Source organism: Macrobrachium nipponense, chromosome 15, assembly GCF_015104395.2.
Source record: "Macrobrachium nipponense isolate FS-2020 chromosome 15, ASM1510439v2, whole genome shotgun sequence".
NCBI lineage: Eukaryota > Metazoa > Arthropoda > Malacostraca > Decapoda > Palaemonidae > Macrobrachium > Macrobrachium nipponense.
In genome coordinates this window covers 37,752,051-37,779,014 of record NC_087208.1, presented here as the reverse complement: position 1 = coordinate 37,779,014, position 26,964 = coordinate 37,752,051, and the positions used below count along the sequence as shown (strand labels likewise).

Here is a 26,964-nt window from a genome sequence, read left to right as displayed (position 1 = left end):
ACTTTCATATGCAAGTGATGGCAACCAAGTCAAGATTCCATTTCTTCCTACGTCTATAAACAGTGCACCCAGATCCATCTCTGGTGGTTCATTACTTCTGGGAGAAATATGTCATTTCTGATGACCCTTTCACAGATGAGGTTGAACCTGCTGAGCCTTTTTCTTTGGGTGTAATGATAAAAAATGAAGGATTTGGAACAGCCTATAGCATGAAGATGACATCCTCCCAGCCAAAGATCGTCGAGAATGAGAAGGGGCTGCTGATATCTTTTCAAATGATTAGTAGCATGCTTGGCAATGAGGAATTAGACCCATCTCTTACAGTCAACTTTGGAGACCTTCTCCCTAATGCAACGAAAACAGCAAGATGGTGGATGACATCCTCCCTCATTGGGAGCTTCATAGATTACAATGCAACATTTGAGAACAGAAATCCCCTTGGAGATCCAAAGTTATCTTTGATAAAACAACTGACTGTTCACGAACTCATTCAGAACATTATTGTCACAGGGGACGATGATGACGGTATTTTAGATTTCCTTGTAAATGATGATGAAGATATTTATTCATTTCCTGAGAGGATTTATAACTCAAAAGATATGTCTTTCTTGCCCGTCCGAGTCGGCAATGTTATAGGAGTTACCTCTCAGGTGGTGAACCAAGTCACTGTCTTGAAAGTAGACACAAAGGTAGGAAGGTCTGGTTGGAATTATTTCCGAGTACAGGATTCCCGTTTGGAAGGTTTTCCCACAGGAAAGTGCCTGGACTTGTTTAGGAAGAATGGTAGACTTGCCATCTCTGAAATGGTGCTGCTACCAAAGGAAAATGCTTGGATATCTGTGGATGTATTGAGCAAGAAGAGAAGAAAGAGTCTGAACATTCTGGATTATAGTGACAGTGCTTCAGAAGTGTCCTACTTTGTAGGCTTTGGAGATGTTTCCATCAACTGCAGCAGTCAAGTTATTCCACAACTTTTGTTCCTCACCCTAATATTCATCATAGTCAAGAAAGTTCTGTAAAAATGCCTGATGATCATCTTGATTAGTAAAGTTAAGCTGTGCAGGGAAATCAGATTTCGAAAGGCTCCCTTGAAAGGCTCCATTTTTGTGGAAAAGGAGAGTACAGTGAAATATTAGTGGGTGTGTGGAATTTGCTTTCAATTTGGCAATATCTTTAAACTTCTGTACTGATATTTAGCATTAATGTGTTTTTCTAAGTCTTCATATAACTTTTATGGAAGTTAAGTGCTGGTTACTTTCACATATTTTCCACGGTTATATGATGCTATAAGCACCTAGAGTCTTCTTCCAACTCTGAGGCGGGTGAGTTTTGTTAGACTGAAGGAAAATGAACATTGTGAAAGGTTTTATTTAATTTAAAATCAAGCAAAACTCCCAAAATTTAGGATAATCATCAACTTGGTTTTGAGACTCATTCAGATATGTATACCAGGATGTACAGATTTGCAAGGAAAAGTTCAGCGAATGAGAAAGCAACTAAAAAGAAAGGTTTAGCCACACTTCTGATGTGGGAAGTTAAATCCCCTATCTTTAAACAACATACACGGAGATTTTATTCCTTCCCCAATTACCTTTGCATGAAAAGCCCATAAAGAAAAAGAGAGGCTCTTACACGAAGCCCTTGTATCAGACAGCTTTTGGGAGTTCCTTTTCTTCTGACATCCCTCTATTCAATTTTGAAAATAAACAAACCACCTTCATTTTTCACCATTTATTTAAATCTAGAGCACTTCTTCCTTGTATATGCTCAGTGTTATGTGTTGTAGTTTCTTAATGAGAAACTGTATTTCTCTGGACAAGGGAAAATTATAGTTATATAATAAGATCTGTTTTAAATAAAGGATATTAATGATTACTGACCAATCTTCATCCTTCTCTGTCTTAAGGTTACTGAAAATCGATTTTTAATGCTTGATCCAAGACGCTTGGTTCTTGGCTCGCAGTAAACAAAGAAGGGACGATCAGGATGGAGTAATGAATGTTAATTTGGATGGTAGAAGAGTATTTGGGAGTAAGTGTAACGGATGAGTAGGAAGACGGTAGAGGTGAGTCATAGAATTGGTGAAGCAAGAAAGGCGTCAGGTTGTCTCCAAGAGATTATTTAGAGACTTGAATTGTGTCTGGAAGTTGAGGTGTGGAGTGTCGTAGCTAAAATGTAGGATGTAGTTTGTGTTTGTGTTTGGTTTTGGAGCCAGCTAGTTGAGACTCCAAAATTCGTCCTATTCAAGTTAGAGTGGTGGTTCTGTAAGAAACAAATGTAGTGGTTCTCCCACTGTCGCTAACGATACTCGAAGACATCCCTACAACTGAACTTCAAAGTAATTTAGGAAATGCTATAAATGTAATATGTTCTAGTGTCTGAGTGTAGCATTAGTGTGTAATCTGAAGCATTAACACTGCCCAAACTGAAAAATGTTAACAAAGCTTTGTTTACTTTAATCTTAGTTAGTGGAAAATGAACTTATTATATTGCAAGTGCCTGCGATGAAGTTAACCCAAGATCCAGCATAGAGTTTGTTTCTCAAGTACACCTATGCAGGTGGTACGCTGCAGGAAGATGTTTTATCACACTACACTTAACAGAAGCTTCTAAGGGCTGAAAGTCAGACTGAGGTATTTTTCTGTTCTGGTATAATTTTTGTGAGTCTGGACAGAATCCTGGCCCAGTATGCAGTTGGTGTGAGACCCTTAGAAACCCTGATAGGGTTATGCAGTGAAAATGTGAGAAGCTTTGTTCTATGCAATTTGAATCTCTTTTTACAGGTTAGGAACTTTCCCTAAGTGGTATTTTTATTACTGATGTAACAGATTTTGTGATTTAGGAAAACAACGTGATGCACCAGTTTCTTAGGTAGCCCATAAGGGGATACTTTTAACTGACCTGGAAGAGTACTGTACCTCAGAGAACTAGTTCATGAATTCATGCTTAAGTATAATGTCAAAGTACAGAATTACATACAAAGTATGCTCACTTTATGTGCATACCCGCGGACTAATTTTGTTGGTGATTTTTGTATGAGTAACCCTGAAGCGTTAAACTAAATTTAGTATGAGGCCGTTGTTTTGTTGGGTCACCACATCAAGCACTGGTAATTATTGGCTCATTTTTTCGCCTTAGTCATTCTCTTTCTTAGCCTGTGGCTGTCACTCTCTCTCTCTTGGGTGGCAGCTACCTAAAACTAGCCCAGCGTGAGGTGGTAGTTGACAGAGCAGTGAAGATACTGACCACGCTAGGGAAAGGGTCCTACAGGTAGAATTTTATATTATGTGGCTTATTGAACCAACTCTCCTCTGTGAACTCCTCTTGAAGTTGTTGAAATCAGTGCATTGCTAGTACCTGCAAATAAGAATCAATAGTGCTACAGATGTGGAGATGGGTAGAAGAGTAGGCTAAAGTTTAGACTGAATGAAACAACAACAACACAATAAGAATAAATGATTGCAGAGATACAGACACTATAAAAATCCTCCAGTGGAACATACTAAGTGCAAACAATAAATATGCATTCCTGCAAGCACACACACAAACAAATAACTATGACATCATAATATTACAAGAAACACTAGTAAGGGAAAACGCCAAATTCTCATTCAAGGGGTACAAAGTATACAAAACACCATACACAGACACTAGAAGAGGGCTAATCACCCTGGTCAAAAACACAATCCCATCAAAGAAAGTAGACAACATCCCTTGCGGAGATGATGTAGAATCACTCAGTGTAAAACTCACACGTGCAAACACAACACTGACAGTACACAATATATATAGGGCTCGGGACAGCACATTTGAAGGGGAAACACTCTTCAGTGCAGCAACACAAGAAAACACAGTAATTGGGGGAGACTTCAATGCACATCACCCAAGTCTAAACTCAACATAACAAACAAAAACAACTGGTAGACATCTACACCAGTTATCACGTGAATTCCCAGAGGTGTGCCTACTAAACATTGGAGAGTCAACTCATCTAAAAGGAGGAAGACTAGATCTTACCTTCACAAATTCAGCCTTAAAGGAGCAAACAACATGGAAGCTGCATGAAACTCTCACAAGCGACCACATAGCCATTGACATTGGCCTACAGCTAAAAAAACTGGCCCCCATACTGCCGCCACCAGAGAGATGGAACCCCAAGTTTGCAAACTGGGCTACAATTGAAACCAAAATGACGAGATGGGCGAGGAACTACCTTGAAAACCCAGCAAATGACAAAGAACTCTTCTATGAAGAGTTCATTAGCAAACTCAGAGAGGCAGCAAATATGTCCATGCCACAGATCAAACAATTCAAGATCGATCACAAAGATGCTGTGAAAGAGTCAAAGAACTCAATGCCAGAGTTAACAGAGTCCAAAAACTCTTCAGGCGGGAGCCATCTGACGAGATGCACAGACTTCTCAGAGAGGTAATAGCCCACGCAACTGAAGAGACAAAAGAAATCAAACAATAGGCATGGTATGATTGGTGTGCCAACATCAGCAGACAAACTCCAGTAACCCAGATCTGGAGATTCCTTGCGAAAATTGCAGGGAAAGGAAGAACAGAGCAAAGCATCCATCCCAACCCACAAGAAGAAGCTGACAAAATAGCCAGAAACTTCGCAGAGAGAACAAAATCCCACAACCTTCCCTAAACAACATGGGAAAAAATAAATGAGATTTCCTCAGCAAGGTGGATAGAAATCAATACTGCCTGCAACATGCCTGACGACACATATACACCCTTCACTATGGAAGAAGTAAATATTACACTCTTCAAGGGGAAAAGAGACAGCTCCTGGAGCAGATGCAATCACCTATAGCATGCTGAGGCACATGGGAGACCCTGCCAAACAGGTATATCTTCTCCTGGTAAACAGGACATATACAGAGCACATCAGGCCAAAGAAATGGCAACAGCAAGACACGCAACCAATACCAAAGCCAAAGGAGCCAGGTGCATATAGGCTGATATCCCTCATCAGCAGCACGGAAAAAGTTGCAGAAAGAATGGTTCTAAACAGACTATTATGGAAAGCAGGGCCCCTACACCATAGGCTCTATGCCTGTAGGGAAGGAGTAGGCACCCACGAGTGCCTTACAGATGTGCTAAGTGCCATAAATGGCAAAAAATCCAAAGTGGTCTTCTTGGATCTAGAAAAAGCATATGAACTGGCTAATGCAGCAACCATCCTTTCCTCCCTAGTCCAAAAGAGGATCAAAGGCAACCTGCTTACATGGACAAAAGGATACATGCAAGACAGAGAAGCAAGATTAGTGTTCCAAGGTAGAATGTCAGAATACTACTCTCTTGAAAACGGCACTCCACAGGGGTGCATTCTAAGCCCCTTCTTATTCAATGTCCTTAAGGAAAATGTAGCCTGTCTAGAGCTACCACAAGGAATAGAGGTCTTCATGTATGCTGACGATGCTCCGGCCCTCAAAGACAACTCCAAAAGATGCAATAAGCCTTGCAAAAACTTGAGGACAAGTGCACACAACTGGGACTCAAAATCAACAGAAATAAGACAAAAGCCATGGCAATAAAAATGACCGAAATCCACCCAACCTTCTACTGAAAGGAGACATCATAGACTGGGTGGATAGCTACACATATCTGGGAGTGTGCATTGCAGATTCACTATCTCCTGAGAAGGAAATACAGCCCCTCCAGGCCAACAAAAATTGGGCTTAATACTCTAAAGAGAATTACATCACTACAGGAAGGTGCAACATACCATCTACTCAGGAGGTTCTACATACAAACCATCAGAGTACAAGTAGAATACGCAGCACCAGTCCTGACAAGTCTCAGAAAGGATCAACAGCAGAGGCTGGAGGCCATCTAAAATAATGCAATGAGACTTATACTTGGAGCCCCAATGTGGACGAGAATTTGTCTCTTGAGGGCACAGACACAACTACAGTCTCTCACGTACAGGATAGGCCAAAGAAATATTGTCATTCTGTGCAAAACCATCAGAAATGACAGAAATGGGCCACACAAAAACAAAATGCAACCGTGTATAAACAAAGCACTGTGCACAGCAGCACAAATGAAAACTGCAGCAGAAGAAGCAATCAGAAGCACAGCAGCTGAAAACACATATTACACAGATGGCTCAGTTGATCCAGAAGCTCCAGCAACTGCAGCAGCAGTGGCTGCCCAAGACTTCAAAGGAAGCTGGAGGCTATCCAACAATGCCTCCATACTACAAGCAGAACTAATGGCAATTTTAAAAGCCTTAGAAAATTCCAATCAGAAAGGACACACAACAGTGCATATCGACTCCAAAGGAGCAATACTCACAATCAAGGCGACAAATTCAAAAGAAAATGTGACACTGATAACAGCCATAAAATAGTGGCCAAGTCACATCAAGCTGCTGGCAGGAGAGTCACACTAAACTGGATACCCAGCCATGTGGGAATCCAGGGAAATGAAGAAGCTGACATCCTGGCCAAAAGTGCCCTCAGCTGCAGTAGAGTAAGCATAAAAGTACAACCATCCATAACAGACCTAAAGGAAATGGCTAAAAGCTATACCAAACTCCAAGAAGAGAGTGAAGTACGACGTCACTATCTACAAGATACACGAACGTCCAAGTGGTATGTGGACGTCACAAATCAAGGCCTCATGACATCACAAAGCAAATCACAGACACAGCATAAAAACATAGGACACATTGGGAATTCCAATGTCTAAACCACTCCCAGATAAAAGAGGGAATTACCACGAACTTCTACATAGACACATGGGAATCTCCTGTTGTCTACCAACCTCAAGCCAAAGGAAAGCTGCCACCAATGCACAACCTCTACTTCACTGTTTGCAATGGGAGCCATACACATCTTTGGGAACATATGTATAAGTGGGAGTATTCATGTACATGTATATATACCTATAATACTTTCTTAATGTTGGTTTGATATATATTGCAATATTTTCAGATGCTACACACATGTATATATATTTGTGCCTGAAATGTTATAGGTAACTTCCCCCCCTTTTTTTTATACCACCTTTCCCTCAAACTAAAACTCGCTTCCTTTTCTCCCAGCACTCTCCATCTAGGCTGAGTCTCACTGCAATAAAACTTTCTCTCCTACTGATGGGTACCATAAGGTTCAAAGGAGTTGCAATCCTGCCTGTCACCCTATTTCCTTTCTACAAGCACTGTTTTTGTATCTTTACAGATAATCCAGTTACGGGCTGCTCTAGGAGCAAGAGCCCGTGCCAGCACAAGGCTGGTTTAATCTTTCAACAACAACAACGACTTTCTTGCTACAGTCTCTTCAACCGACTCGTCCGAGGATGACCTGCGAGAAGGTCGAAACGTCACGTGATACCAGATATACCAGCTATACCAGCACCAATACCAGCCCTTAAACCAAAGACGACCCCGGCCTCGAACTTAACTACGCCTAAGGAATAATACCGGCACTGACGACGACCCCTGCTTGACCTGGACCTGATCTCCTGTTCTAACAAAAGATTACCTTCAGCATTTATAATATTTTGAAAATTCCTAATATGAATATTGGCCAGTTACTCAGAAACATCGCTGAGCCTGAGAATCAAAGTGTAATGAAAATAGAAAAAACAATATATAAAATCAACTCGCTTAATTCTGCCATTGTTTTTAACAGTATTTGCCTAAAAGAGGGTCTTCTACCAAATAATAATAATAATAATAATAATGATAATAATAATAATAATAATAATAATAATAATAATAATAATAATAATAATAATAATAATAATAATGAAGTCATCGTGAGAGGCTCAAATACTTTAATGTTAATTAATTAATAAAAGTATAGAAAAGAAGTTAAGTACATTATTAAAATACAAATGAATTGTGGGTAGTAACGAAATACATATTTGCCTGACCTTCGGAAGTTCAAAAATTTACAAGGGTTAGAACGTCATAGAGAAGTCTCTCTCTTTGTCTGTCTGTCTGTCTGTCTCTCTCTCTCTCTCTCTCTCTCTCTCTCTCTCTCTCTCTCTCTCTCTCTCTCTCTCTCTCTCTCTCTCTTTGTAACATGCCAACCGAGGGCACAATAACTCCAGCGTATCCATGACTTTATTGCTAACTCCAGACTGCGTAGAAAGGTGTTAAAAGCTTTCCGAGACCTTGCGACACGCAACGGTGCATAAACTTTCAATAGCAACTGCTTTGCGGCTAAAATATTCAACTGTGCAACAAATTGCTTGGCGAGGAAGGAGTCTAACTTGATCCATACTACCCTCTCTCTCTCTCTCTCTCTCTCTCTCTCTCTCTCTCTCTCTCTCTTCACCCCCCCTCTCTCTCTCTCTTCCCCCCGCCCCATTCCCCGGATTTCCTGATACAAACAAACGCATATATGAGTTTCTCGTAAATGCCTAACCTTTTATCGGATGATTCATTCTGTCACTATTCAAGTGTCAATGATTTGGTAGAATGTGAAAATAAAGATCTTGCCGGAAGCATATATTACAACAGTCTGCAAATATAGCTTTCTGGAGAGTTGAATGTTACTTTCTGTGTGTGAAATGTATTCAGCTATAAAATAATGAGGATACAATGACATAACACCATACTGGTCAAGACTCATTTTCCTATATTGTTCATTATAAGGAAAGTTTCATTCTATACGAAAAAGTAGAGTAATGAACGTGCTTCCATAAACACACACACACACACACACACACACACCACATACATCATATATAGATATATATATATATATATAATATATATATATATATTTAAGTAATATTAATTATATTATCTATATATATATATATATATATATATGATAATTATCACATCACCGTGATTCATATAAATTATTCGAGCTACAAATGTCCTTTAATATCTGATTCGTTCTACCTCGGAATTTATATATTTTCATATATGTAAACCGAAATCAGGATGTCGTCCTGATTTCGTTCCTGTCCGCTCGACGGTGGTTCGATCCCATAAGGGGACGAAATTATTATCAACTAAAAAATTCCCCTTCGGGTTACATATATGAAAATATATCAATTCAGAGGTAGAGCGAATCAGATATTAAAGGACATTTGTAGCTCGAATAATATATATATATATATATATATATATATATATATATATATATATATATATATATATATATATATATATATATTAGTATTAAGCCCGAACAGAGTGATGCCATAATTTTCTTAAGCAGGCATACTACAGGTCCTACAGGTCCTACAGGTGAGACGGGTGACTGCCACTGTCCTCAGGAGAGGAGGCTCATCAACCAATCAAGGGACATTTCCTCCCACAAGGGATCAACAACCCCTTTATAGAGCTCTTTCACGACGACGATGCTGCTACCCGCGTGGCCCCTTCTTGACCTTGAACGACTGAAAGAAAACCAGGTACACAATCAAAAACTTAAATCCAGTATAGAAACAAAGAGGTTTTACAGCCCTCCCTTGTCTACCCATCCTTCACCTTGGCTCCCTTGAAGACAAACGAAGCTTTATTCAATTCGACACAAGTGACACCACGCAATTCGACACAAGTGACACCACGCCCTTCTCTTCCAGGTCTGTAACCTTCTTATCCCCTCCAGGAACTCACAGGACAGCCTGCTGCTGCTGGCTTGGCAGGTGCCACAGGTTACGTAAAAACGTTGATGGAAGCCCTTATCGTTGTCCATATGTAAGGCGAGTTCTAATCTCCGGAACGCGGGGGGAGACTACAAACCTGGGAGACAAGACTCAAGGTGGATTCCGAAGGTGCAAGTTTTTCAAGACGCCCTTCGTCGTCGTCTGCTGCTGATAGGCGGTGCTGAGGGAGATGGCAGGCCGCTATGAAGTCTTCCATGCACGATACTGAGTAAGAGATTACGTAATTAGAAAGAGTAACCTGCGTTTAAAACGAATTTAATGACAGTGTATACACTTCCAAGTAGTCGGAAGTTAAACAAACGCGATTCGTAAATATGAATGGTCTCTAAATTTCGGCATTGATAAATTGTTACCATTTTAGTTTCCAATTAGCCTTAGGAATCAAAACATTGAATATGTAGTCCAAGAAGGTGCTAATTGAATACTATTATCTAATTAGCATTAGGAGTCACTGCACTGACTAAGTACTCTTAGAAGGTGCTGACTGACTAATATGAGCTGATATCAACACAGATTTCAAGCATTCGAAAACTAGACATAAATGCTACACCGACCTCAATAATTATTCCAATTTCTCGGTAAACTATGGGTCCATTAGAGAACACCTCTCTCTCTCTCTCTCTCTCTCTCTCTCTCTCTCTCTCTCTCTCTCTTGCTTGTGTTCTTCAGTTACCAAGACGCACAGGTGTATAGCAGCAACAAGGAAGTTAAAAAAAATTTCAGCCTTCACTGCATAACTATCACCTAATAAATTAAAAATGGTTTTGAGAGCAGACATTGGAAAACAAAAAAAAGTCATTCACAGAAAGGAACGAACTTGGTTCAGGTTAGTTTATCCACAGTTACTATTTTTATACACCAAACCAACCAACGGACATACAGCTGAGACTAGGGATACGCCGATACCAAATTTCTGGCCGATACCGATACCTGTTACCTCCATATTACTATTATTTAAGGAAATGTATATTGTTACTAAAATCATTCTTGTTCTCTGGTTATTGTATATTAACTTAAAGATTCAATAGTTGAAAAAGAATATCAAGTATAACTATTTAGTATCTAATCCCCTTATTACCTTATATTATGGCTACTATTGGCTTATATTATGGCTACCATTAGAAGACTTTTAACAATCTAGGTACGTAGTGTTTACTCAAATTCATGGGGTGACGAGGATTCTGAAATCTCTAATATATACATTTATTCTGAGTTTTAATTTATATATTGGCTAGAAACAGTTAACCGACTCATTTATTTAGATTATGAAAGGTTCTAGTTTGTTGGGCTTTGTTAATATATGCATTTTAGGAAACCTAGAAGGATTTTATATTCCTATACTAATGACAAAAGTATCGGCTGGTATCGGCCAGAAATTCACCGATACCGATACCGATACCACAAAAACTAGCCGATACCGATACCGATAGCGATACTTGGGCACATCCCTAGTTGAGACCCCAACAGAAATTTTATAAAAGTTACAGGAACCACAAGCGCTGCCAGACAGCTAATTTTTTAATTTACCCAAGACCTCATAAGCCTTCGAATGTGAGTCTCACAGGACATGAATTAAACCAAAGATTCTTTTAAATCTTTTCCAGCTTTAATTCACTTAACAGACAAAGGGGCAGAGAAGGGTGAAAATTAGTGTTATTACAGTTGGAGATTTGCCAGGTTGTTGAAAAGAAGACCGAGACTGCTCATAGAAGTTGAACAAAAGGAAGCCCTTTTGTTTTTCCAGATTCTTGATGCTTAATAATGAATAAACACGAACGTCAATGGAATAAACTATCAGTTTTTAAAACGTTATTCTAAAGCTCAGCGTAAAAGACATTTCTAAAAGAAGCATGCAAAGCACGTTAATCCAAAACATTTTTAAAGGAAATATGTGAATATTAAATCAACATTTTAAACTTAACGAACAAAACTCAGTGCTAGAAAATCAAAGGTGTTTCATACATATAGGTGATAAAAGTTCGTATAAACAGTAGTAATCATTATTACTGCAGGCAAATCTTGTTGATGAAAGTGACTGAACAGCAATGAATGTATTACCAATAAATCTCTTCGTGAATCTCGGAGCTATGATGGATTCCCATTAAGAATAATGTTATTTCTAAACGAACGGAAGGGTAAATATATAACAGAACCCTCTTCGTCTAAGGACGTTTTTCCATTCTTCCAAAACCCAGTTAAGATTATTTATAACTACTATTATTTGGCAGGAGACCCTCTCTTCATTAAACACGTTGTGTTGAATGTTACAGCTGTTTCAGCGGTATTAATATGTCTTCCATTAGTCACTTGTTCAACTGCCTCGGCGTCTCACAGTCAGCGGATTCGTGTTCACGGACTTTTGTGCACGATAGCTCGTGCAGCAGCAGCAGCAGAGAGAGAGAGAGAGAGAGAGAGAGAGAGAGAGAGAGAGAGAGAGAGTGTTACAAGGATTAGGATGTCTCAAAACCTATTAGTCCATCCGAAGAGACATCATGTGCTCAAACCTGTTCATTCACAGTTCCAATGATTATATCTATCTTTCTTTTAAACTCTTCCTCACTGTTGCTGTTTACAACTTCTGGTGAGAGAGAGAGAGAGAGAGAGAGAGAGAGAGAGAGAGAGAGAGAGAGAGAGCATACATCAGCGTAAGACAGAAGCTAAAAGGGAGACAGCATCCTGATGTCCCAGTGAGTCTAGCTAATGAGACATTAACATAAATGCTGGCTAATTAATGACCCACACATTCTCGGCCGAGCCTAATCTCATTCATCACACTGGAAGCATTTAGTTAAGTTATACATCTCAACTGGCTGACCTTCCGTCGCAACTCTCTCTTTTTTTTCTTTTTTATACTTTTAATAGCTTCTACATAGACGAGAAAACGACCATAAATCAGCCACTTCAAGAATCAACGTAAATCTGATTTCTAATGCACAGATAGCCTCTGCTGGCGCATGTGAGTGAGCACAGTCTAAATGAGTTAAAATCTAACTTAATTCGCTTTATCTACTGATCGACCCTCGACGAGCAACATTACTATGGTAGGTATTACTTTGTTATGAATTCATTTTGCGATTCTGTCCTAATTTCAATCATTGAAAGTATTTAAATTTTCAATCAAGAACTTCTTAGTTTAATGAGAGTTACTTACAGAAATATATTTTTATTGCACATTTACAATTACAGCAGGCAGTCCCCGGCTTATGACGGGGGTTCGCAAGCCGGAAAATCGTCAAAAATCCTAAGAAAACCTTACTTTCAATGCTTTGGGTGTATTAAAAACTATTTAAACTGCATTTTAATTGCATTTTTCTACTTTTCTTCATGAGATTTACCACATAAAATATATTTTGATTGTAAATCTATAATTACTTGTTTCAATGTTTTGAGTCCAATTTTATGAGGCATGAGTGGACATTATAAAAACTGAAGTACTGTCAAACTCAATCCTTATTACCATGGGAAGTCATGAGGACAATATTATGGAGCATACTGGCAGAAAATCATAGAAATTATATAACATGAAAAGCGACAGTACAAAGCACAAATCATAATTGATCTTTTGCATAAAATTCTTATTTTTCTGCTCAAAAACAAATGATCAAATTAGTTAAGGAATCCTCTTTTTCTTTTTAAAGTATATATTCATTCCAAAATATAATAATTGCAATGAGTTATATGTTTATTTAAAAATACATGGCTACATTGCAACAAATACCAATTCAGGTTACTGTCTATAATCCCTAACTGTGCTTTAAGAATATATTTGAAAATTGAGCAATTACAAATATAAAGTTGAAACCAATCACAAAGTACAAGAATCAGTAGAGCATTTTAGGATTGAAAGTTTATTAACAATAAGCAAGGGACAAGTCACTGAATTTGGAGACATAATATACGGGCCCAAATCTCCACTCCACCCATGTAGGACCTGGGTAAGCAAGGCACTGGCTTCTGAACCCTCAGTAGGTAGGAATATAAACTCGCCCCAAATCCCTTATTCGTAGTTCAGAGGGACAGCAAGAATGCTTGCCAATGAAATATTAAAAAATCTGAGATGGGTTTGAGATTGGAACCACCACAGAGGGAAGTCAGTGGCGATAATATTGCTGAGGTACCAAAATCTTTAAAAATTGCATTAAAATCTCTCATAAAATAACAAACATGAAAATTCTCCAAACTGACTTATCCCAAGCATGACGGCTAAAATCATTCAAATGACCAAATAATGAATTGATAAAACACTGAAAAATCGAGAAAACATCAATTCAAGACATGGCATTCAGGACGTTGAGTGAGAACAGTTTCTTCAGGTCTAAAAAGGCCACTGGACTTCAAAATCATCGCCCTCTGAGAAACCTTTGAAAGTGGAGAGCAACAGAGACCCTACCCAATGCAGGAAATGAAAGACAGAATGATCAGTAATCCCATATTCCCAGGGCATGGAATTTAAACTGACCATGCCCATGGCCGAAGGAAAACAACAGTCACTGCTGAATGGATGGAAGTGTACAACAGGCAATTCATTAGAGACGAGGGACACTCTCCAATTTGTATGGCATCTCCTGAGAACTGTATTGAATACCAAGATCACTACCAATCATCTTAGTAGCCTACGCTTCACAGACAATGCATTGCACATAGGAACATTCCGTTATTCTAAATGCCAAGGCATACAGGACGGTCAGTCTAATCTCTTTAAAAGTACCCTAGACCTGCTGAGGACGAGAGAAAAAGGGGGGAAAGAGAGAGGGAAAATATTCAGGGTTTAACCTTGGACGTAGTGACAGAACCGCTATTAGAGAAGGTATGATTAAACGATTCAGGTTGAACACAATATTGTTACCATTCAGAAGATGAAACCTATTCATACGGAACAAGCCCACCAAAGGGGCCACTGGCTTGAAATTCAAGCTTCCAAAGAATACTATGGTGTTCATCAAGTAGAAGTAAGACGAGGTAAAGGGAGACATAGAAAGAAGAGAAGGTAATGGAATGCAGTACAATAAATGAAACACTGGCTTTAAAAATAGAAGAGATAATCGAGATGATTATTAAGAATTTTTTTCAAACGACGAAGAGGAAATAAATACTTATTATTTAAATGTTTCCCGAGCCACAAAGTATGTTCCACAAAGCAATACGGTTCCAAACAAAGGATCCCAATAACGAATTATGTTAGGATTGAAGAATTAGATGAATGAGTTTGAAGGACGTTGATAAGTCAGAATATGGAGTGTCAGTCATTTGAAAACATGGACACCAAATTTGATTTACAATTATACCATTGCTTTTCAAATTTAGAAAATGGTAAAAAAAAAGGCTTAAGGATGCAATTTTTATTAATGATTAGGTTATTATAGCAAATTGAACAGGGGTATGCAACTACTGAGAAAAAGACAGGTGTTTGATATAACAATATCGACGACAATGATGGACTGAGAGGGCTAAGAAAAAAAATGAGACTTGTAAATCTAGAAAAATGTAAAAAAAAATAAGTAAGTTATTTAGGTTATAGAACAGGGGTATACAAGTACTGAGAAAAGGTGGTTGCTTGATATAACAACACCAATGATGGACTGAGAGGCTTAAGACATATAAATTCAGAAAATTGCAGAAACAGACAATTATCTCGGCTATTACAGCAAACGCTGAAAAGGGATATGCAATTTTTTTGAGTAAAAGGTAGAAATCTGATTTAATAACGACAAAAAAGGCTTGAGATAACTTATAAATAAAATGAGATAACTTATAAATAAAAACATGTACTTTTTTGTTTTTTGTTTTATATGGTGCTTTCACGTTGCATGGAACCAGTGGTTATTCAGCAACTTCCGTCACCAGAAATACACAGCTCTCACTCCTCAATGGAATGGCCGAGAATCGAACCCGCGACCATCGAGGCGGGACGCTAATACCATACCAACTATATGTACTGTTAACCTGCAGTTTTAGTAAACTTAAAAAAAAGTATTTCGCACTGAGACAACAGAGATCACGACATGAACACTTTGAAAACGAATGTATAGGTTGGCGGGAAACAAAGACAAGAGAGCAAGTTAAATTGCAAAAGAACTATAAGAGCCAGCAAGGGATATGTCACGGATAACAGCAGATCAATCCACCGAATAATAGAGAGGACTTTGATGACTTTCCACAAAAGCCTCGGAAATTCTTCTTTGATGTTTTCGGACCCGTGATTTTTTCAGTTTGGGATACAAGTGTCACCTTTGGAGAAAAAAAAGAAAGAAAAAAAAAAGATACTGGTTTCATTCCTCGCTCTTGGACACGGCCCAGTTCTAATCTGATTATGGTTGTCAGGGTTTTTGCAGTTATTTTCCCAAACGTCGAAGTTCGATCAGCAGATTTACATTTCTATCGTCCTATAATATTGATAGATAACCCTTCCAACAGTAGATAAGTGTGATAAAGAAGAACAATTCTTTCTTATGCCCAATAGAAGGAACTGGTGACAGCACATTTTTGCCTCAGCATCATATAAACTGTCAGCCTCTCTTTTCTATAAAAAAAGGAACTATAATGAAAACCTACTTAAAAACTGGTTACTTAAATATCTGCGTCTCTGCAAAGTTTCAGTTACAGCTGCTGTACATTCATTTGCAATGAATGACTATGATTCACTTATTGACTTATTTTTCATTTGGTTTTCATTTCCACTCTGTTCATTGTTCCCTTCGACGCTTGTTCTCCTCTCTCGCCTTTGTTCTGTCCCTAAGAACTATGAACGCGTGATGTGCCACTGAACAATCACATCGCAAATGAAGAGGGGAAATCTCGTTAAATAGATCGTCCTTTAAATCTAATGTTAAGAACTTGAAGATCCTCTGGGACAAGGAAATTAGAGAGGAAGGAACATCACCGTGAAAATATATATATATAAAAAAAACTTGGAACGCAAAAAGACCGACACTTATATGTCTGACACGTACGGAGTGAGAGGTTACCTTGAATCGTGCTATGAAAAAAGATAATGAGTAAGTATGGAACCTCAGAAGCCCAAACTGGTCGTTCATCGAATATATGAAAATGAGAACTTAGCGAATACAGGACAGGGTCTAACTTAACATGAAAAAAGAAATATAAACTTTTCTCAAACAGCGATTTTTAATTGTAGTCACCATTACGTAAGCGAGTCCCATGAACGTCTTTGATCCAAAACGGAACTAGGAAGTGACCCTTAAAAAAGAAATAAAAAAAAAAAAAAAGCTGTATGACTGTACTCGATTCTAACACCTCACGCAAAATGAAAATGAGGCGACGTCCAACAAACAAGCGACATATCTGCTCTCTTGAAGCCATCGTTGTGGGGAAAAAATACCCGGAAACGTCGTGAAACGAGGAAGTGGTGCCCCAGGAACCAACCAAACAGGTTTCGGAAGCAGGAAACTCGATAAGGAAGACAGGATCAACATCCGGGAGTGAAAGAGAGAGAAACAGGAAAGAGAGAGAGAGAGAGAGAGAGAGAGGGGAGAGAGGAACTTCAGGGCAGTGGGGTATGGAGAACAAGGCTGAGAGATATACCCATACCCTCCTCATCCCTCATCCTCCTGCCCCTTCGTCTTCTTCTTCCCTTTCCCTGCCCATACTCTATGGGGGCACGAAAATGTCAAATGTTTATGGCAAGTTCCGCACTTTTTTTACCTTTCGTCTATACTTCCGCGACCTCCCCAAATTGGTCGGCGTCCAAACCTTTCTAACCGTTGCGACTTCAAGAACAAATAGCTTCTTGTATCCTCAAACAGAGGGCTGATTGTATCTCTAGCTGACAGAACGCCTAAAATGATTAACAGTCTATCGATATCTCTTTTTGCTTGCCTCTTTTTTTATTTCGTTGATACTTCACTGGCAACTGACAGCGACCCCTCCAAAGAAGTGGAGGTGTCAGCAGACCGTAGAGAAGACCATAAAAAAGAAACGCTTGGGCACACGGTTGGGCACTAACGGTTAAAGGGTGCCAGTTCGACATGGCCTTAGGGACTTGTAAATAAGACGATGGGGTCTTCTAGGGTCCTGTTGATTTCTGAGTGCTTCTCACTGTGCTTAAGTCAATTTCATTTATGTTTTTTCAGCAAACATCTTCTACCAAACAACTGCTTCTCCTTCATTCCCTACTTTCCAGGACGCTGTTTAGTTTATGTATCTATTTTCATTGATGGCAGAACATCTAGAACAAACGAGGGTATAATATAAATATAATTCATCTTAAGAGAACCTTTGTAGCGACGTCGAAGCGAAACATCAAGAAGAATAACATCTCACACAACTGAAATCTCACATTCGATTCTGCAAACAATTTTCAATTCAAAGTTTACGCGACGATTCAGTACTGTACGACAAAAACAAAATCTAAATCTCTCTCTCTCTCCTCTCTCTCATCTTCTCTCTCTCCTCTGTCTTCTCTCTCGTCTCTCTCTCTCTCTCTCTCTCTCTCTCTCTCTCTCTCTCTCGTTAAATGTATCTGGTATACTTTCAGATTCAATATACTCATATACAACAACATAAATTTTCATGACACCTAAGTAATCAAAACTTCTTGAAGAGTGAGGAAACACTACTTTAAATAATCAAAACTACTTTAGTGGTAAGATAACAATATTTTAAGTAATCAAAACTACTTTGAGAGTAAGGCCAATACTTTAGGTAATACAAATTACTTAATGAGTTAGAAAATATTACTTTAACGTAATCAAAACTACTATAACGGTAAGATAACACTACTTTAGGTTATCAAAACTACTTAAAGAGTAAGATAACATTACTTTGAGTAATCAAAACTACTTTAAATAATTAAAATTATTTTAGGAGTAAGAAAACGCTACTTTAAATAATTAAAATTACTTTAGGAGTAAGGAAACACTACTTTAGATAATTAAAATTATTTTAGGAGTAAGAAAACACTACTTTAAATAATCAAAATTATTTTAGGAGTAAGAAAACATTACTTTAAAGAATTAAAATTACTCCAGGACTAAGAAAACACCACTTTTAAGTCCTCAACCCTACTTTAGGAGTATACTATTTTGGAGTTTCTTTACAAAGGACGCCCCCCCCGTTGCCTGTTAAAACCAAATTATGCGAAATGACAACATAGACTAATAGCATTTACCGCTAACCATACCACTCCCTTCCCTTATGGAGATGATAATTATACACACTGGCTCGGTCTCGCCATGTCTTTAAAGAAAATAATTACTATGGAGGGAACAACATGACCTTGTTATATGACAGGTATAGGGGCGAAGGCCATCCGTGCAGGATACTTTGCTGACCATATAAGCTGACGACCATGGCTGCCAATATATTGATCGTTTTCTAGTCAGTGCTTTCATGTCAAAATACCTTTGGAAGGAAATTACTTATATTCCGCATTTTTAAAAAAATAACTATTGCCGATACCTCACACTGGTAACTAAGCAAGCCATGAAGTTATACCTTGCTATATTCGGTGATTACTATAGATAGAAATTAAAAATGAACTTAATTCTCTCTGACTTTCTCTGACGTTTATCTGCGTGGGTATCGAAAGCAAAGGAAATACTAGTCGCCGATTGCAAATGAAACCATGCCTTTATCTCATGATAGCTTATCTCTGGAATGCTAACGTTTAGGGGCGGGAATACATCAAACTCCAAGTTCCCTTCTGCCAATTAAATAGATTTCTTTAGTGGAATCTCCCCCACAGGAATTAGGTAGTTAAAGAGTAAGAATGACATCAAGAGAATTATTATTATTTTATTATTATTATTATTATTATTATTATTATTATTATTATTATTATTATTATTATTATTATATTGCGTCAAAAATCCTGGAGTTAAGGGCTGCGAATACATCAAACTTCATGTATCTTGTCCCCGTTGAAACGTAAGGTTAGTATGTTTACTGGAATTTTCCTTGAAAGTGGGTAGCCAGAAAATACAAAGTATGTAGGAGAATTATTATTATTATTATTATTATTATTATTATTATTATTATTATTATTATTATTATTATTATCACATCAGGGATATCCCAAAGATCCCAGTACGGGAAACAAATATAAAGTAAATGAATAAATCACATAAGAGAAATCACATAAAAAATCAATAGGTTAAAACAGTATATGAAAGGAGACTTATGCGAACCTGCTCAGCAATAAAGCATTTGCATCAGTTAGAACTTGAGAGGCTCTAACAGTTTGGACTCTCAAAGTTCTACCAGTTTGGACTTGCAAAGTTCTGCCAGTTTGAACTTCCAAAGTTCTACCAGTTTGGACTTCCAAAGTTCCACCAATTTGGACTTCCAAAGTTCTACCAGTTTGCCATCCCAAAGTTCCATCAGCTTAAACTTCCAAAGTTCTACCAGTTTGAACTTCCGAAGTTCCACCAATCTGAACTTCCAAACTTCCAGCGTTTCAAACAACACCAGTACTAGGAGCGATCCATAAACAGCATCACAGCTATTATGAAACTTCTCGAAAACCATCTGGTATCGAACCCTTCACAATTGTAAAGGCAAACCTGCAACATTTAATACATTATCTTGTACGACGTTTGGGAAGATGTGAATACTAGGGACGGTCAAAATTATGAAATATCTTATACATTCTGCACCCAGTCCTGATAAAAAAATGGTGCCAAAGATTGATGCTCAGATATGGAATAAGAAAATTGATGGACCTCAAGTTTTTTTTACCAATAGGTTGAATCAGGACAGACAGGTCTCCGTAACTCATGAACGGCTTATTTAATATACCATTTTTTTTTTAGCTCAACTGAAAAACAGAGATCGACCAAAGATATTTCTGAAGAATGACTATCCGATCAAGAATGACATTATCCAGAAAGTTAAGAGAACACAATACATTCAGGATAGACGGAAATGAGGCAGAATGTTTAAGGGGGGTTCGACGAGATAATGATGACCCTTCTGTTGAGGGTATGAATGGGCTAATAATGTGGAAGTTTCCTGCACTGTGGGTTCATCCCCGATTCTCCAATTGAAGTACAAAAGTGGCTGTTAGAAGAAACCGTCTTAATGTTTAACTCTCTCTCTCTCATCTCCTCGGTCTCTCGTCTCTCTCTCTCTGTCTCTCCTCTCTCGTTCTCTCTCATCCTCTCTATAATATAATATATATATCTATATATATAGAACGCGTGAGCGTGTGTGCATGTACGTGTATATATATATATATATATATATATATATATATATATATATATATATAATATATGTATGTATATATATAGTTTTCCCTCTTGTATGGCTCTTAACAATAATCAGCCTCACAGCTCCCAAAAGCCACGGCTTCCAATGGTTGCAAAAAGAGCTTATGGAAATGTAATCTCATGCTACCACCTACTGTGAGATGGGGAGGCGATGCTCGCGTCCCTCGATAAAACCCTGAAACAGAAAATAATGGAGATGGACAACCCATTCCCATTCATTAATGAATTAAAGCAGGTTTTTTTTTATGGTTTCATGTTGGGAGGAAAACGCTGGATTCTTACAACAAGGTCTTCCAGAGATCGGTGTGAATAAACTTCAGTTTTTGTTAAAGGAGGAGTTCAGCTCCTTCGACAGTCTTTTGATCTTAAAAGATATCTACATTGGCAGGTTGTTTAAGCGGATTATTCTGAAGATGATTTTCACTTTGTGAATCTTCTGTCTCAGCGTTTTAAGAATCTTCTGCCGATGTGTTTTGTCGGAAGGGATTTATTATAGCCATCTGTGCAATATGAGCTGGTATGGTAGGAAGAACCTCACATACAATCTATGCTTCTGACACAAAATTCCATTTTCTGGTTTCTATTTTTAAAGCTTTGCCTGTACCCTTCAATGTTCAAATATAATAAATGCCGCTATTAATATGACTCTTAATGGCTTCACAACCTTCTGGAATGATGCACCATTAGTAAATGCAATGGGGCAAATGAGACTAGCAACATATCTTCGAAATAGCCTATCGCAGGCACACCTAGTACTCCTTTCTCTTCTCTGGATTCTGGGGGATGCTGCCTCCTCCCTTCTGAGTGGCCATTTGCATACAGGGCCTTGTCCGTCCTTGTACGGTACGTGTTCGTATCTGTACAAGGCGGGGCTCGCTGGAAAGATTGCATGATGACTTAATTCGGTTTTGTGTATCTACAGAAAAATGCGAAAATAATGTAAAAAAAAAACAATGCAACATATTACTTATTTTAGCACATCTCGTCCTCAATTCCTTAATATGCATTTGTTACTTTTACAGCTATGCACATTTAAGGTAAGAATGACCGTAATTGTAACGGTTTACTTGTATATACCCTTGACAATTTTATGCATTCACGAAACTAAGGTTATCCTCAAGGCACAATCACGTCAATTTTAAATGCAGTCTTCGTTAACACGAATTGTATAGGAGATTCAGTAGGTTTAAATATATATATATATATATATATATATATATATATATATATATATATATATCTATATATATATATATATATATATATGTGTGTGTGTGTGTGTGTGTGTGTGTGGTGTATAAATAAATAATATATTTATTTAGAATAAAGGGCGTTACTAAGGTTCTACTTAAAAATAAGCACTGAGAGCACAACTTATTGCCAAGACAGTTAAGGGAACCGCTCTTTTATGTAACCCGGTTCTATTGTTATGCTTATTACGTAAAACGAGTAGTTAATAATGAAAGAAAAAAATAAATAAACAGTGTGGGTTGTTGGAGAAACGATCACCGATGGAGAAACCTGTCCAGCTCAATTTAGACTTCTATTCATCGTTCTTGCCAAGTTTCTTATCTCATTATGGGACGAACGTACGAGAGATTAGTGTTTGCGACGGAAAACATTTATATATATTATATTATTATATAAATATTAAATAAATAATATATATAGATATATATATATATATATATATATATATATAATATACACATATTTATATATATATTTTTTTATTTATTTAAATCAGCTGTTGCGTGACGTCACGCTTCGCCGAGAACCAGCATTATATTCCACCCTCGTAAAGATCGACTGATTACTGCCGCCCTTCGTAACAATCGTCAATCTTTAAACTCTGGCTTGCTCTGGCCCTGATAAAATATTTAATTTACGATTCTCCTCACGTTTATTTTGCTCATTTGAAATACACTCTAGAGAAAAAAAAACAGGTCTTCATTAACACTTAACGAACCGTAAATCCTGGGTGTTTCATTATATAATCTAGCCTGGTGGCATACCAGCAACACTAACTGACAGGTTTAGTAACATTAGGAAATGTCGTTTCTTTGGCGCAATCGAGTTTTCTGTACAAGTTATAATCAAGAAAACCGAAAATATATATATCTTTCGGTGGTCTCGATAAACTCGTCATGCTGTATGAATCGCAGTCCATGAAACTCTCAGCCGGGCGCGGTGGCATGTGCTGTTGCGTTGCCAGAAGCACAATCATATGGCTAACTTTAACCGTAAATCGAATAAAAATGACTGAGGCTAGAGGGCTGCAATTTGGTATGTTTAATGGTTGGAGGTCGGACGATCAGCATACCAATTCGCAGCCCTCTAGCTGCAGTAGTTTCTAAGATGTGAGGGCGGACAGAAATACCATTCTTTACGAATACCTTCACACCTCACACTCCCCGAGATCCTTCCATTCACACTTTGCAGTATAATGGGATGTGGTGTAAAGATTAAAAGTAAAGTCACATAAATGTTTTTCCCGATGTTATCAGCGGTCTTGATAAGCAGTGCTATTACTGATAACCTTACAAGGTATGGGGGACGTTGAGTAAACGGGGAAGAAGAGGTCAGGACGGAAATGTCAAAAGGTAAAAGTGCTAAAGTCGACTATAGGAAAGCCAGACGTGCGCAAAGAGAAAAGTCGGATTCAAGAGACTTTCTAGTATTCTGTAAGTTTAATCGCCATATTTAATCCAGATACTGCTGTAAATAGAACATTTATAAGCCATTTACAAAGAGAAATGTTAAGTGTGTTACTTGATCCAGGAAACGCAAAAAAAAAAAAAAAAAAAAAAAAAAAAAGGAATTAACGTTAAAACAAATGAATGCTCTTAGACAAACAAACATCCTTATATTGTTTATGCATCAAATGACAAAACTTTAATTTGAAAACTACACAAAAATGACATATCATTTACATCTATGAGCATTACATGCCTTGAACTGACGTCTTCTTACTAGAAATATGAGCGCAGAACAACAAGAAATATGGGGAAAGTCTAATTTACGTAATTTAAATGCAGTAATTATGAGTTAGTCCATCGTCATGGAATTTCATGTCTTTTTTCCAAAAGATTAATTTTAAATGGCATTTTCCTCGCCTGTATCTTCTATAAATTAATTTTAATAAGGAATTTCCGCTGGTATGTCCTCTGCAACTTTATTTCAACACAGAACAAGCCCTTGCCTTACTTCCCAGAAACTTGATTTCCATAGAGAATCTCTTGTGTCATAGTTTTCATAATTTTTTATATCAGAGGAGAACTTCCACTGTCAATCTTCCGTAAGCTTCAATTCAATACAGAACTTCCGCTGTCAATCTTCCGTCACTTTTATTTCAGTACAGAACTCCGCTGTCAGTCTCCCTTAAGATTTAATTCAACAGAGAACTTCCGCTCCCAATCTTCTGTAGCTTTGCTTCAGTACAGAACGTCCACAGCTTTATATTAACACAGATCTTCAGCTCTCAGTCTTCTGTCAGCTTGATTTCAACACAGAGCTTCTGGTATCAATCTTCCTTAAGCTTTATTTCAGTACAGATCTTCCCCTGCCAATCTTTCATAAGGTTTATACCAGGACAGACCTCCCGTTGTCAATCTTCCGTCAGCTTCATTCCAATCAAGAACTTACGCCATCTAATATTCTGTATGCGTGATTTCAACTGGGAGTGAGCTGTCAAATCTCTCCTATTATTTCGTCCTCAGTACCCATGCTTGTTGAGTTAGTGCGTTAAGATTCATTCTGCATTGCCTCAACATCTTAGTGGAAATGCCTCATGTCACACAACTTAGTACCGCAGGACTTCGATTAATTTGCCAAAATTGTCGATCACCTGGCAACGATACTGATGTCAGTGCTCCAAGCAATAAATGGGTTAGATATCAGTATATGACAGCAGATACCTAATCTCGATTGTCAGAGGTCGTTCGGTGATGAGCAAGTCCATTTTATTCTTAAAGGATCAAACCTCATTCATTGGTCTCTCCCGCCGACCAATCCCGAACACACAAAAGGGAGTGGCTAATTCGGTTACATAACACACTTGACGGTATATACATTAGAAAATATTGACGACAGGCTAATATTCCCGCACTTATCCTGGAGAGAGAGAGAGAGAGAGAGAGAGAGAGAGAGAGAGAGAGAGAGAGAGAGAGAGAGGGTCCCACCCTCCATGCTACAGAAGAAAATATTGACGCCAGACTAATTTTCCTGCATCATCACACGCACACACACACACACACACACACACACACAGAGAGAGAGAGAGAGAGAGAGAGAGAGAGAGAGAGAGAGAGAGAGAGAGAGAGAGAAAATAAAACTCCAACGTTTCTGCTACAAGATATCAGCAGGGCAAGGAAGTCCATTTAACAACAATAACTGATAATTTCTTTGGCAACAGTGGAGAGAGAGAGAGAGAGAGAGGAAAAAAAACAACTAGGAATCCAGCCCACACACGCACATACGAACACATAGGAAACAGGAGGAGGAGGAGGAGGAGGAGGAGGAGGAAGGAGGAGGAGGACAAGATATAAGGTCCACTAGATCATCGAAACAGCTCCATGGGAAGTCATCCAAGCAAACCACACCCGACCTAACAAGTCGCACCTCAAGGGGATTAGTTGGTAACCTTAAGGATTGTGGGTGTTGGTTGCTGATTGACCTTGTGGGCGGGAGATCCTATTGCATTTCGTAGTAGTAGTAATAATAATAATAATAATAATAATAATAATAATAATAATAATAATAATAATAATAATAATAATAATAATAATAATATCGTTGAAAAGAATGTCACTCTTTGTGTCTTAAAAAAGTTTGCCTCAAAGAGGGTCCTCTTCCAAAATAATAATAATAATAATAATAATAATAATAATAATAATAATAATGTTACCGGGAAACACCACGATTTCAGGTGCAATACGAGAGGCTTTCAGCAATCAGAAAGTAAGGACAAAATATGACAAAAGGAGAAAAATTCGGCGGAAATATGAAGATCTCATCAGGAAATCAAGCAGGAAGTGTTTCTCCCTTGTCAGAAGTACTCCAATTATTGTCGTGTCCATATTAGTAGTGCCTGGAGATTTAACTGCATTTGAAGGCGACGATAGATACATCACCTCATCAAAATATCTTTTGAAAAAAGAAAAAGGAACCCAAAAGAAGCCCTACAAAAACAATTACGTATATGACAAACTAGTAAACATGTACTTGTCTTACTTAGAAAACAATTTCCTTTTAAACAAAGCCTAAATTCAAATAGAATGGACGCGAAGTGTCCCCAGGAATTGCATAATTAGCATGATTCATGTGAGGAGCCAGAAACGCTAAGGTAAACGTCCACAATAACTGCCCCAGTCAGCTACTGTCTGGAGCTACGTGTTCCAGCGATAGCATTAAGTGACTGTCCTTGGATTTCTTAAAAAAAAGTGATGCCCGGGTGGGAGAGAGAGGTGCTAGGTGGTGCGGGGTTGGAGAGGAAGACCCTCATTGCTTCTCATAGCAACCTTTAGAAAAAAAATTATCCCTAATGGGGAATAAGAACTTTTGGACGGAGTTCCTAAAGGCCACGGAGATGAACCCAGACCGTTTCTGATAATTTAGGCTTCCTCAGGAATTGGCGGAAGATTTCGGCCTCCGCGTTTTCAGCCATTTGTTTGATCCACTGATTTAGTTTATTTCTGGTCGTTCAACGAGAGGAAGAGGTCGCAAAGAACCACAAAGTAGCAACAATTACTTGTGACTCTTCGAATCTTTTGCAGAATGAACGTTGCAATTTAAGGAGACAGACCTAATAAACAAAAAGAAAAGGTTCTATAACCAAATTCTCCGCAAATTCCGCGAAAACTTGACAGAAACCAGGATGCATTAAAAGGTAAATTTCATGCAAATTGATGGACCCTCCCCTCTTCCACCTATAACCACTGTTTTAAACAAATTTCAATATTGTGTACACGGAAAGTAGCTGTTAATGTGTCAAAACACCTTGAAATAGAAATTACATTCAAATTTTAGAAGAGAATAGCTGTTTTAGCTCTTCCGCACTGAGTTATATATTTAGCTTCAAAGAAATA

At 38.1% G+C, this 26,964-nt stretch overlaps 1 protein-coding gene across 1 annotated transcript in view; it reads left to right on the top strand.

The window, feature by feature from the left end:
- The first annotated feature begins 4,189 nt into the window (after window positions 1-4,189).
- LOC135226650 (uncharacterized) overlaps window positions 4,190-26,964 on the top strand; it is a 186,620-nt gene continuing 163,845 nt past the window's right edge. Inside the window, 2 exon segments of the mRNA XM_064266363.1 lie at window positions 4,190-4,428; window positions 4,783-5,288. Coding sequence (XP_064122433.1) covers window positions 4,190-4,428; window positions 4,783-5,288 — 745 coding nt within the window.